The 13,071-nt window shown below is 33.5% G+C and overlaps 1 protein-coding gene across 1 annotated transcript in view; it reads left to right on the top strand.

Moving 5' to 3' along the window:
- The window catches only part of LOC148281985 (structural maintenance of chromosomes protein 5-like), a 30,504-nt gene that overhangs the window by 371 nt on the left and 17,062 nt on the right, over window positions 1-13,071 (top strand). Inside the window, exons 2-11 of the mRNA XM_088225797.1 lie at window positions 1-142; window positions 254-663; window positions 2,673-2,919; window positions 4,206-4,413; window positions 5,873-6,020; window positions 8,169-8,310; window positions 9,219-9,427; window positions 10,120-10,283; window positions 12,163-12,292; window positions 12,925-13,060. Of these exons, the coding sequence (XP_088081923.1) occupies window positions 1-142; window positions 254-663; window positions 2,673-2,919; window positions 4,206-4,413; window positions 5,873-6,020; window positions 8,169-8,310; window positions 9,219-9,427; window positions 10,120-10,283; window positions 12,163-12,292; window positions 12,925-13,060 (1,936 nt within the window). The remainder of the gene's footprint in view (window positions 143-253; window positions 664-2,672; window positions 2,920-4,205; window positions 4,414-5,872; window positions 6,021-8,168; window positions 8,311-9,218; window positions 9,428-10,119; window positions 10,284-12,162; window positions 12,293-12,924; window positions 13,061-13,071) is intronic.

Genomic DNA, 13,071 nt, shown 5'->3' with positions numbered 1-13,071 from the left:
TACTTTTCGACAAGTTGAAGTGTTTCCCGGATCTACATTGAACTTAATTATTGGTCCTAATGGCACTGGAAAGTCAACATTTGTTTGTGCTATTGTCCTCGGTTTAGGAGGCAGAACCAGCGTTATAGGAAGGGCCAAAACTGTAAGTATTGTTCAATTCAATTAGTTTTAGTTTCAATTGGTCACTAGTAAAAATTATAAATAACACTATGTACGTATTTTTGTTATAATAATTATAATATTTAATTTGCAGGTTGGTGAATATGTAAAAAGCGGACACGAGCAAGCCACGATAGAAATTGAACTTTACCAGAATGACGACGAAGAGAACGTCATCATCACCAGGAACTTCAACACCGACAACAACACAGTCTGGAGCATCAACAAGAAGACGGTTAAGCTCAAAGACATCCACAACCTGACCGAGAAGTTGAACATCCGGGTGGAGAATTTGTGCCAGCTGCTGCCGCAGGATCGAGTCCAGGACTTCGCCAAGATGAACCCCCAAGAGCTGCTGAAGAGCACGCAGATCGCAGTCTGCGGCCAGGAAGCGGTGGACTTGCTCGCGGAACTAATAGAAAATAAGACGATTCATCGTGAATTTATCGCTAAATTATCTCAAGCATCCGCGCAGCTCGTCGACCACGAGGCTACCAACGCAAAGTAAGGAAAGCTAAATTAATGTATTATCGTATTTGAAATCAATTTTTGGGAAGAAAAAAATTACAAAGAAATCGTGAAAGCAATAAAACTTTAAAATTAACGTATAACAACAGAGATAAAGATAATTTTAGAGCAGGGCATATAGAAATCCAGGCATCTACTGGGTTTATGTCATTGGCTGGTTTAAGTGGCCACTTAACATGCTGTGTAAAATTCACCATTCTGCCTATATTTGATCATCTATATTCCTTTAATCTGTTGATGTTTGTGTTGTTACAAGAGTTAAAACCTTTATTGATGCGGGTGAGATTTATCTGATCAATTATTTCAGCTGCATACTGGGCAACGCCTGAAAATATTTTTCTGTTTTTATACTTTTTCTTGGACCAGGTGGATTTAATAACAATATTTTGAGTTTGTCCAGATTTTCATAGATGCCTGGATTTCTATGTTCTTCATCTCTGTTGTAATATGTTAATATGGTTGTGGAAAAAGTAATTTCGTATTTCGCGCCCTTTTTTTCAACTTAGTATATCTCGTTCATTATTGGTCACATCGGATTATACAATATGGCGTTGTAAAGGTGTGAGTGTATACTAAAAACGCTTCTTTGACAGTATTGCGCTTAGTTGGTTCAGTTGTGCGTCGAGAAGTTCGCCATATTTTACATTATTACTACCTGAAAGTGAAAAACGCGTAGGAACCAAAATTATTTGCTATGTATTCGGGGCCGATACTCTTTCAGTTCATGCTGCACAACAGTGATTTCGTTCTGGCGTAGTGGAGGTGAATGATGCACCACGCTCCGGCAGGCCTGTCGTCAAAAATGTAAGGGTGTTGAATCCAGTCTTCGTCTACGAAAATTTGGACAAAAAACTTTAAAAGGTTTCATTGCAATATTGACAATTTGTGATAAATCAAATACACACGATCAGCACATTTAACATTCTTTTTTTTTTTTTAAATATTGAAGTAGGGCACACATTAACATATTCTTGTGTGTGCTTTAATAATACCATTGTATATTTATTTATAAATTGTTTAACACATCTAAGCATGTTCTTTATATGAAACTGCTGTGTTGTAGTATTTATGTAACATAATGCTTTTTTAATTATTTTCTTTTTCACAGTATATTGAAGTGTGTTTATATTCTAAGCAATTTTTTTTTTGTAAGGTAAAAGTCACTGCGTGCCGTGTATACAAATATAAAAATAACCAGTTTTTACCTTTAAAACATTTTAAAAAAATGGGAAAACTGTTAGTTTACACCAATTAAAAAAAACTGCGTTTCAAAGAAACCCCGTTTATATTTTACTGGGAATTATTTTTCACGTTTTTGACCCATCCATTTATACTCTATACAATATTATCAGGATGCACATTTGGTAATGGGGCACTAATCAGCTCACAATTCTTTATTAATCCCGGCGCTAGCATTCATTTCTTTTTGATAATAATTCACAATTAGCACTTCATTAGCCTTGAATAATGAATACCGCATTTTAAAAAGTGTTTTATATTTTACATGATAACACATTGACGAAGTAATATAAAAGGAATCCCAAGTTTACTAGGTGACTCAATTTAATATATGTCTCCCATAAATAATGTGAATAAAGAAGCCCGCCCAATTTAACTAGGAGTTATTTGGATCGTCTGTTACATGAAGGTTAGGTGATCAGTCTTATGCTTCAAGTGCTCGTATAGAGACAATGAAATATTGCAAAAAATCATGTAAAAAGAATTCGAGTGAAGTTGATTCCGCCTTGTAGTGTCGTAGTTGGTGCATTTGTCTACCATGCTTGAGGACCTGAATTCGATTCCCCGCAAAGTCGACATGAAATATCAATTTAAAACGGCGATTCTCACTCTAAAATTTCACAGCCCCTGGACTGGATCTAGTCTTGCCTTTGTGTGTCAAATGATCAAAATACGATGCAGCTGGGTTGCTATTGCAGTGTCCTGTGCAGAACGAGGGATAAAAAATGAATTCTGAAATTTTCCAGCATGCAGTCCGTGATAGAATCCATGCACGAAAGGAAGAAGATGGAAAAGGAAATCGACTTGTGCGACAAGAAACGGGTTTGGGTGGAATATGACAACCTCAAAAACCGATTGGACGAGTTGGGCAATGACAGAAATGAGGCTCTCAAGCTCGTCAAGACCCATCATGAGAGAATGGCGCCTCTACAGGCCGTCGTAGATAAGGCCAAAGCCGAGGTGTCCACGTTGGAAGACTCCAAGACTAAAATGGTGAAAGAAACCTTATATTTATTTATTAATTATTAGAAACATATTACATTACAGCCCAGTAGATGCCTAGACTTCTATATTACCTTCTCTTAAATGTTCTTTATCTCTGTTGTAATATGTTAATATTAACAGCTCCCCAGTCCAGTCCAGTGAATCCAGTCCTTGTCTACAAAAATTCGGACAAACTCAAAATATTGTTGATGAATTTAGAAGTCTAGGTGTCTACAGGGCTCTTATTTTGATATATTTTATTTATTTATTTATACATTTTATCATAAATACAATTTTATGTTCACTTTGCCCAGCTAACAAGGGTACATACCTTGTTCCAAGCTAGGCAATTACATTTTAATACATGATAATGGTTTACAAGTTAATAGAAAGCACAGACTAATAAAATATACACATTTTGATACATATACATACACATACACACATATACATATATACATATATACATACATACACATATACACACACACATATATATATATATATGCACATATTTACATACAGGGTGTTCTTTAAACCCGGTCACATCCGAAACCACGATGATCAGTATGAGCAAGAAGACATATTGGCACATTAAAATACATTTTTAGAACGAGTAAAATCTTAAAAACTAAAAGATAAATAAAAAACAAATGGTTGCTTACTTCTGCAGGGGAGAAACGAGGAGGGGGGAGGGTAAAGTCTGATACACTGTCAACCGCAGGGCCGCGTCCCACTCGCTTCTCCCCTGCAGAAGTAAGCAACTATGTGTTTTTAAAAAATATTTTATTCTTTAAAATTTTCTTCGTTCTAAATAAAATTCTCTTCTTTTTTTAAATATGCTAATATGTCTTCTTGCCCATACTGATCATCGTGGTTTCGGATTTGACAGGGTTTAAAGAACACTTTGTATAGACACATATATACATACACACTCATGTACATACACCCATGCGCAAACACATACATACATTCATAAATCATAGACAATTTGTTTAATATAATGCGAAACTTTATGATTACTATTTGTATTTGTATTTTTTTAAATTATTCTTTATTTTCATATTTTATTTTACTAAGATCTCCAATCCGCGGCATGCATCAACCTTTCTGACTCCCTACGACCAATGTCATGAACAAGCGAGGTCAACACCTTCCGCAACTTGACAACACTCCCGCTTTTCCACAATTCTGGAAAAAAGCTATGGATCTTCTTGCCAACGTAATAGTGTTGTCTCGATGCCAGAACAGTGTTGAGCCTTTCACTTAGTATGATTGAATGTTTTCTTTTGCAGGTAAAAGAAATGTCTCTTCTTATGAGAAAGCTGAGAGAGATGAAGGAGAACTCCTTAGCACAGAATGGAAGTATAAGGGAGCTTGAGGCGGAGTTGGCGGCTAAAGTAACACAACAGGAAAACAAGCATCGGGATATTGAGCAATTCAAGGCAACTCTATCAAGAATGATCAATGATAGAAACAATCTACTGCAACAGTATGGAGATGGTTAGTATTCATTTTTTTATTAGTTTTTACTTTGTGGTATGACATTTTATTTTATTTCATTTTATTTTATTTGGGATTTTTACAGCTATTACATAAACAAAATAAGTAGAAAAATATTAACAATGCTAAAGCCAATTAAAAAAATCCACTGTAAATATAATGACACATAATATATAAGAAAAGAAGTTTCGTAATTGTATTTGTGTGACGTTTGTATTCATGTGTATGTGAATGTGTGTATGCGTGAATGAATGAAGGAGAGGATACATGTGCGTGTGGGAATGAATGAGGGAGAGGGTGCGTGTGTGTGGGTGCGTAAGTATAAAAAAATAATTGTTTAAAACTTGTAATTGTACTAAAAATGGTACAATAAAGAGCTTAGTAAAAAGTTTGAAAACTTTTTGTTAAAATTCAAATCAAGAAATGTTATAAATTGTATTTTTTTTTTTTTTAAAGTATGTTAAATTTCAAAACCGTATTCTGAAAAAAAAAGCATTTATTTTTAAATTTAACTGATACACATCGAATGAATAATGTGCGACGAGTCCCATACAATACGGTAGGTAACCACAAAATGCAGTAAATACAATATAATGTCAACAATAAAATAAGGTTTAAAAATACGCGAACGTTGATTCAAAACGAACACACAAATGCATATTATATGCACCTACATAATATATAATAAGAATAATATATAAGTTTGATAGAAATGATTCGGATTACATTTATATTACATTATTTATTTATATTACATATTTATATTACATTTATTTACACTTATATGAAAGATTTTATAGAATATTTTATAGTTTAAATAGCAACGCGTGTAATTATAAGTTAGTTTAATTCCTGACGATGAGGTAGTAATCTCGAAACTGGTCGAAGTGTAACTCAAAATTAAAGTGGCTTATACAATATGTTTCTTTTTTGGGTGATAACGTGTGTGTTGGATTTGTTCTGACGTTTCGGCTACCATTGCACGAGCCATCTTCAGTGTAAACTCATATTGATTGTAAAACATATTGATAACAGTGACCGTGAAAACCTTCGCACCTATTTGGCTTATACAAATTTATAAACATATAAGTGAAAAAAAAAACATTTAATTTTTATGTATTGTATTATCATTGTTATGATTTTTTAACAATACACTGCCTGCGACGTCGCGAGTTCAAGTCAGTGAGTTTTTCTGACATTTAAAAAGAGAATCCCTTACCTTTCAAAACACACTAAACATGGCTTCCCGGAAATCTATCACAGCACATGAATGATTGGCTATTTTAAAAACATGTTCATTTGAATCTGCGATGTTTCAAGTTGTTCATTTTTATTAAAATGTGTTTTATTAAAACATATATCGCGTGGTTAATAATAATTGTTGTTTGAGTTGGTTTTCACAGAACCACAGAAAAATAGTAATTTATAGTTATCTTACTTGTCATTGGTTGAATTTCAGAATCCATGGTGAAGGAAGAAATTGCAAAGTTGCAGAAACCAGTTCTCAATACAAATTCCGGAATAGAACAGTTGAAACAGAAACGAGTACAAATACAATATGAATTGGATTCCAAAGTGTTACCTCAGATAAGACTTCATGAAAATAAGTAAGGCTTTATTTTTACAACTGTATACTATAATCCAAACAATAAAAAACGGAGCCTGTTTGATTTAACGAATTTTCTGAGTACTGGAATCTTTAAAAAATAAAGCTTTTTGCATATTATTAATCGATAAAATCTTTTTATTTAACAGTTATTTACACATGTTATATAAACTTTTAATAACATAAACTTTTAACATAATAATTTTTTTATCAAAATTTCTCAATAACATACTTTTCAAATTAATTTGAAATATTTCGATCTTTTCAATCTCCTTTATTTCGCCGAGTAACTCATTGTACAGCTTCAATCCCTTGTACAATGAGTTTTAAGATTCTGTTTTTCTCCTCATTGGTAATCTTATCTTTTTTTATCCCTTGTTTCATATGCATGACATTGTTGGTTAAATTTTATTATTGTTTTTATTTCATTCATCCCCTTTATTATTTTATGCATAAAAATGGCTACATTATATTTAATTTGCTGCTTTACTGTGAGCAAGCCAATTTCTTTGTGCATTCTTTCTACATTACAATAGATATTTCTTTTGAGTATAATCTTAATCGCCTCATTTTGAAGAATTTGTATATTTTTAATTTCTCCTTCATTACATAAAAAAAGAATGGAAGATCATGTTAATGTTTATATGTGTTAATTATATATTTGGAATGAAAATATTTGTTTTTTTTCCTATGATGCTCTTATTTTGATAGATAATAATTGTGTGATACTTTTTTCTCCTCCATCATTTTCACGGGTAGTTTCTTGCAATATGAAATATGAAAATTTCACTGCCTGAATAACATTTTGATTCATGGACTGCATGAGTGGAGTAAAGTTCCGAGGAAGAGAAATTACAGAGATCATACCAACGTATCAAAGAATATTATTTTGTAGAGTGATGAATTGAATTTTTTTCCGTTTGCACAGGCGGAAAGCAAAGACAAATATGAATTATTATTGAAATAATTTGTCAGAAAAGTATTTTAATAGTTTTGATACAATCTTAGCATTATGATAAAGGATTATGCAAAAAATTATATCAGTATGATGATTAACAAAAAAGTTATTAAAACATAGTTATTTATTTATGTATATTTTTAAGGACATATTTATGCATAGAAAATTATTATAAAGGAAAGTAGAAAGACACAATGGTATATAGTAGACTTGGTGGGAGTGGAAGCGGGAGAGAGGTGTTTATAATTGAGTTTGATTGAATATATGCTATCTAGAGGACCATAGATACCCCCATTAGGCCCGGAAGCAATATTTCATTGTTCCTGGACTGGCACCTGAAACTCGGTACACAAATAATTTAAAAAATCATCAAAGAGTATCCAATTCAAATCCCTCCCCTCAAGGGAAATCCAGTCCTAAACCCTTCTCTTGAAAATGGATTTTCTCCTTGAAGGCTTAACACGTTCATCCAAATTATTAAATTCTCGGTGCAATGAAGGATAGGTGTCACTGAGCAAAAGTCTTGCCGGTTTTCAGTATAACATTATCTTTCCTGTCGATGAAATTTGCTACCAAACTTTGATGTCTGAGTTGCTGAATTGCTCTCCACCAGAAGGGCAATTCCTGACCTCAATAATAGATTGCCCAAAATTACTGTCGCTGATAAACTTTTGTGTACCCACAAGGACCACCAGACTCCAACACATGTTCTAGTGTTAGTACAATAGGACAAATTTCACTCACCATTCTCCCCTGGCGTGCATCCACAGAACAGCTGATAATTATGCTGAGCTATTGGACTTGCTCCACGCCACTCCTGCTGCAATCAAATCAGCTATCCTATGCATCGAATGGCCATCCCCTCAATTCTCCCCTTTTTAACGTGTTTCTTACTCATCTTCACTTTATTTCCTTTTTCTTTTTTTAGTATTAATTACAGGTTTAGTTTAATACTTATGATTTTATTGATGTTATTTTCTATGCTTTATGTACTTTTAACTGTATATTGTAAGAGCCCACTGGGCGTTTATTAAATAAATAACATAATTCATATTCTGGGAAAATCTGGTGCAAACATTTCACTGAATCCTCTCTTTATTGTTAGAGTAGAAATGTGTTTATAATGCTTCTTTTAGGTAAAATGGTCTCTCTTATTCTCATTACATTACCATCAATGTTTTTTCATTCCAGATTACGAAGTCTTAGCAATGTAGCCAATAAACGACTGGAGATTTTACAAAGTTCCAGTGAGCACACCTACCAAGCGGTCATGTGGCTAAGGGAAAACCGCAAACTGTTTCAGGGAAATGTTTACGAACCCATTATTCTAGAGGTTAAAATAATTATTAAATAGACACGTTACAAACGCATAGTTCACGGCACTTCGATTGATGGGTGCCTTCGTTTTATAACTAACTTATTTCCTCATCAGATGTGACACTATGCAGAAAAATACCATTGCGTGTTATTTCTTTATTTATTTACTTTATTACACATTATTTGAGACGTAAGTTCCGACTCCATGAGACTAAAAGTCCTGTGTTGAGTTGGGACGAGCAATTAGTTGACACAGACACATAAGTATATCATCAAAAATATTTTATAGGATCAAAAACACAACAATAATAATATTAATAAAAAAACAAATATATGGCACATCAAAATGGTAAATAGTAAACTCAAACATTCAGAAAATCATCAAGGGGTTTCCCACTCAAATCCCTCCCTCTAAGGAAAATCCAGTCCTTAACTCCTCTTGAAAAGAGTTTTGTCTTCGAGAGCTTAATACGCTTTTTCAAAATATTGAACACTCTCGGTGCGATAAAGGAGAGATGTCTCTGAGCAAAAGTCGTATAGGTTTTGGATGTGACATAATTTGCGCTCTGGGAAAACCTCGTACAAACATTTTGCTGAGATTTCTCCTTATTGTTCGACTAGACCTTTTTGTTTAAGTGTCTATTTTTTTTTAAATCTATTTTGCACAGAACTTTGACATATTGTTCAAACAAATACAATCTTAGTGACACTCCAATTTTTGTGAGGTTTCATTTTCATTTGAACAAAAACGCCACATATTAATGCGTAGTTACCGAGTTTGTCTATAGATGAAGTTCTTATTGGTACCTTAAATATAACTTTTGTAATGCTTTGTCAATCAATTAATTAGTTAAAAATGCATGAAAAAAAAATTATTTCAGTTTTTGGATGCATTTTAATTTTGTAAACTTCTGTTTTTTCCAGCTTAACTTCAAGGAGCCTCACTTTGCAAAATATCTAGAGAATACGGTGGCCTACCGAGACCTGATCGCCTTCACATTCGAAGACAGTGCGGACATGAATCTCTTCATGAAGAAAGTTCGTTCAGAGATGCGCCTCAACTTGGTGAATGCCGTGTGCAGTCCCAATACTGGAGTGAATTTTCAACCCCCCATTCCTATAAACCAACTAAGGTTAGTCTGCTTTAACACAAAGCTCTTTTTTTTTGTATTTTTACAGCTCGACCAAACATTTCAATTTTGAGGCCATTAAGAAAAAGATAAATAACTTTTAGAAATGACAATCAATTTATGGTGGAGCGGGTCACAAAAGTCATGTGGATGTTAAACATAGGCAGAATGGTGAATCAACAGTATTTTGAGTATGTCCAAATGTTCATTGACAAGACCGGATTTCAAGGAGAAGAGTAATTAACATTGAAATTTAGTGCAACAGAAAGAGAAACATTGTTTGTTGATGTGGGTGAGATTCATCTAGCTGAATTATTTCATCTTTTTACTTTTTTTTTTACACCAGCAAATGGCTCTGTTATAAGCCCTGTAAGTGCTTAGGCTTGAGTATTCCCTTATCAAAAATGTTTCCCCTCTCTGTCGCAATAATTTAACCAGATTTGCATACTTTACAAGGTATCAGGTTCTCGACATCCCGGACGTTCACTGCTGACTGTTCGTCGGCAGTTCGTGTCAGAACTACGGGACGCGAACCTGACTTGGAAGGATGCACAGGAGCTGACAAAGATGCCTGGAGAATCTTCGCGGACACCATATGCTCCAACTAGGGAGCGGACATGGAATGATGATGATGATGTCGCAATAAATTTAAACGTGTTGGTTTAGTTGTGTCTCATATTGTCTCTGTCTTTCAGAAAGTATGGTTTCTACACGTACTTAGTGGATTGTATCACGGCTCCTGATGCTATAGTCAGGTATTTGTGTACCCAGTACAAGATCCATAGAATCCCCCTAGGGAATGAAGACACGTACAATCAGAGTCAAAATGTTCCTCCACAGATCAACTGCTTCTTCTCAGGTTGGTGCTTAGACATGCATATTACCTTCTTAAAAAGGTTCTTAGTCTCTGTTTTTTTTTTTAAAATACTTATCAACACTTAATATACATTGCACACTTTTAACATTTGAATTTATTACAAAAATGAAAATCTGGCTTTACAAACAGACACAACTTATGTTAACACCTAATAAGAAATTTTTTAGAATGAATAAAATTTACAAAAATAAAATATTTAGAAAAACAAATGGTTGCTTACTTCTGCAGGGGTGAAACGAGGAGGGGGAGAAGGGAGTCTGATATACCGTCAACCGTGCGGCGGCGCTCCCCTCGCTTCTCCCCTGCAGAAGTAAGCAACCATTTGTTTTTTTTTTTAATATTTTCAAAAACTTTTAAGTTTGTAAGTGAAAATTCTTGATGGAAGTTCATTGTAATTTATTATATAAATAAAAGACGAGTGATACTTTAATCCACAAATTTGAAATATCCAGTGACCGGTTTCATCGCTTTCGCGACATCTTTAAGACTGGTATCTTTTAAGAAATTCAATGTATTTATACAAAACAGAGGTAAGGATAGAGAATTTAATATTATATGAGAGTACATTTAATTTAATTATTTTTGCCTCAAGGATCATTAACAAAGTGTGCCAGGTTAACTAATGAGTTGATATAATGATATTTCTAATGAGTTTAAGTATTGTATATATATTATTTTTAATTGTCCTATCCTCCTGAGTTTGATTTCTGAAAAACAAAGGGTAAAAAGTCATTAATATTTTTTTTTTACAATGGGTATAGTAATGGGGAATACAGGTGTGTTAGCTGTTCATTAAGTAATTATACGTCGGGTTTATTCTTTAATCTCGAGAATTTCCCGTTTCTCAAGTTTATGGTCTTTAGGTGCAATATTAATTATTTTTACGTTATTTTTTAAATCAAAGGAATGTATTTTAAATGATTGTCAAAATTTGAATTATCTTTATTACTAGACCATAATTGTATATGCTCTTTTATGCGTGTTTTAAAGGCATGTATTTTTAGTCATTACAATTAAGAAGGTAAGTTCTTGAATTGGAAAACTTATCTTTTTTGTCTTTATTATTAACTAACAAATTAGCAAAGGAATTAAAGTATAACTCGTCTTTTATTTCTATGATAAATTACAATGAACTTCCATCAAGAATTTTCACTTACAAACTTAAATGTTATAAACAATGATTAGTATTAAAAATAATGTGACCTCACTGCTGGGGTTACCCGTGCCGAGGACACTTAAAACATGTGAGAATATACCAAAAAGACTTAACATAAAAAAAGAAATAACAAAATGTTCAGGCAGTTTTAAAGACTGTGTATTTATGTTTATATTTAATTTGTGTATACCTATATTATTTATATTATAAAACGCATAATAACAGAATGAAAACATAATATAAACTATACATTTAAGGAGCTGGTGATTCAATATTGGTTTGGGCAAATGAGACAATCGATTTTACTTTTAACTAGCTCCACTATCAAAACTATCAAACTTTGTATAATATAATTTATTATATGTTTATTTAATACACCGTAGGTATTAAAATTTTATTATTGCACATTGCACACAATCCAGAGAAATCTATTTCCACAAAAATGTAGGAGATTGTAGAAGTTATTATATTAATATGCATACTTCCACTTTCCATTATGTTGTATCCCAACTCAACACAGGGCTCTTGGCCTCATGGAGTTAGGAATACGTTATAATACTTGTTTTGAATTTTTTTATCTATATACGAATAAATAAATAAAATAAGTAGTAAACTCTTATTATTATTAAAAGTGTTTAGGCATCTGAATACGGGCGATTGGATTACCTATTACACGTGACTAATGTTCTTTTTGTATTTTTCTAGAAAACCATAGATTTATGATCAGAGTGTCCGAGTACAGCGGAGCCAAATCCACTTCAACTAATGAGATACGCCCGGCTAAAATTCTGGTCAATACAGTCGATCAAGACATTCTTAATAAGACCCAAGCTGAGTTAGTATACATCCTTGCATTTATTTTATTGATGTCCGCATAATGCACCTCTTTGGTCACCTGAAATATTAGAACCCTTATTTTCCTTCATTTTGTTCCTCTTCTTTCCCGGATATGTTATGTATGAGAGCCAAAAAAAACAGAATTAATGCTGTGATGGACGGAGTTTTTGTGGTACCAGGTTCTGCCGGTAGGATCGTGTAGAGCTTAACCTTTCCCCAGTCAGTATGCCTAGTGTCGTCGCTGGAGAAGGTTCCGTTTGGCTGGTGTGAATTTTTTGTGACAGTTGTTTTTTTTGCTCGTCGCTTTTGCGATGGATAATTGTGTCGTGAACAGCTTGCGGCCGTAAAATTTAGCTTCCTGCTCAGGGGAACTGGCACAGAACCTCTTGAAATACAACAACTGCTTACAATAATGCTACTATGGGGAAAACTCAAGTGTTTTAAGTGGTTTTCCCCTTTTAAAAGAAGGTAAATGTCAATTGATGAGCAACCCCGAAGACCGACGACGAGCCATCGTAGAAGTTATGGAGCTTTTTTTAAAAGATTGCACAGCAGTTCGTGGGGAAAATATGGTTTTTTGTGTCGCATGTTATTCCTTAAACAGCTTTAAATTTTGTTTAATCATTATAGATTGGAGCAAATTGGTTTTCTAGAAAAACAAAAGCGAGTGGCTATCAATGAGGTTGATGGAAAAATAGCAAGACTGGAAGATTCTCTCAACTCCTTACAATCTAAGAGGAAAAAGCTAAATGAGTCCTTAGAACAGGTCAGAATAAA

The sequence above is a fragment of the Micrasema longulum genome, unplaced genomic scaffold (assembly GCF_059751315.1).
Source record: "Micrasema longulum isolate JH-2025_06_02 unplaced genomic scaffold, ASM5975131v1 h1tg000387l, whole genome shotgun sequence".
In the NCBI taxonomy this organism is placed as follows: domain Eukaryota; kingdom Metazoa; phylum Arthropoda; class Insecta; order Trichoptera; family Brachycentridae; genus Micrasema; species Micrasema longulum.
This window is presented reverse-complemented; position numbering and strand designations above follow the sequence as displayed.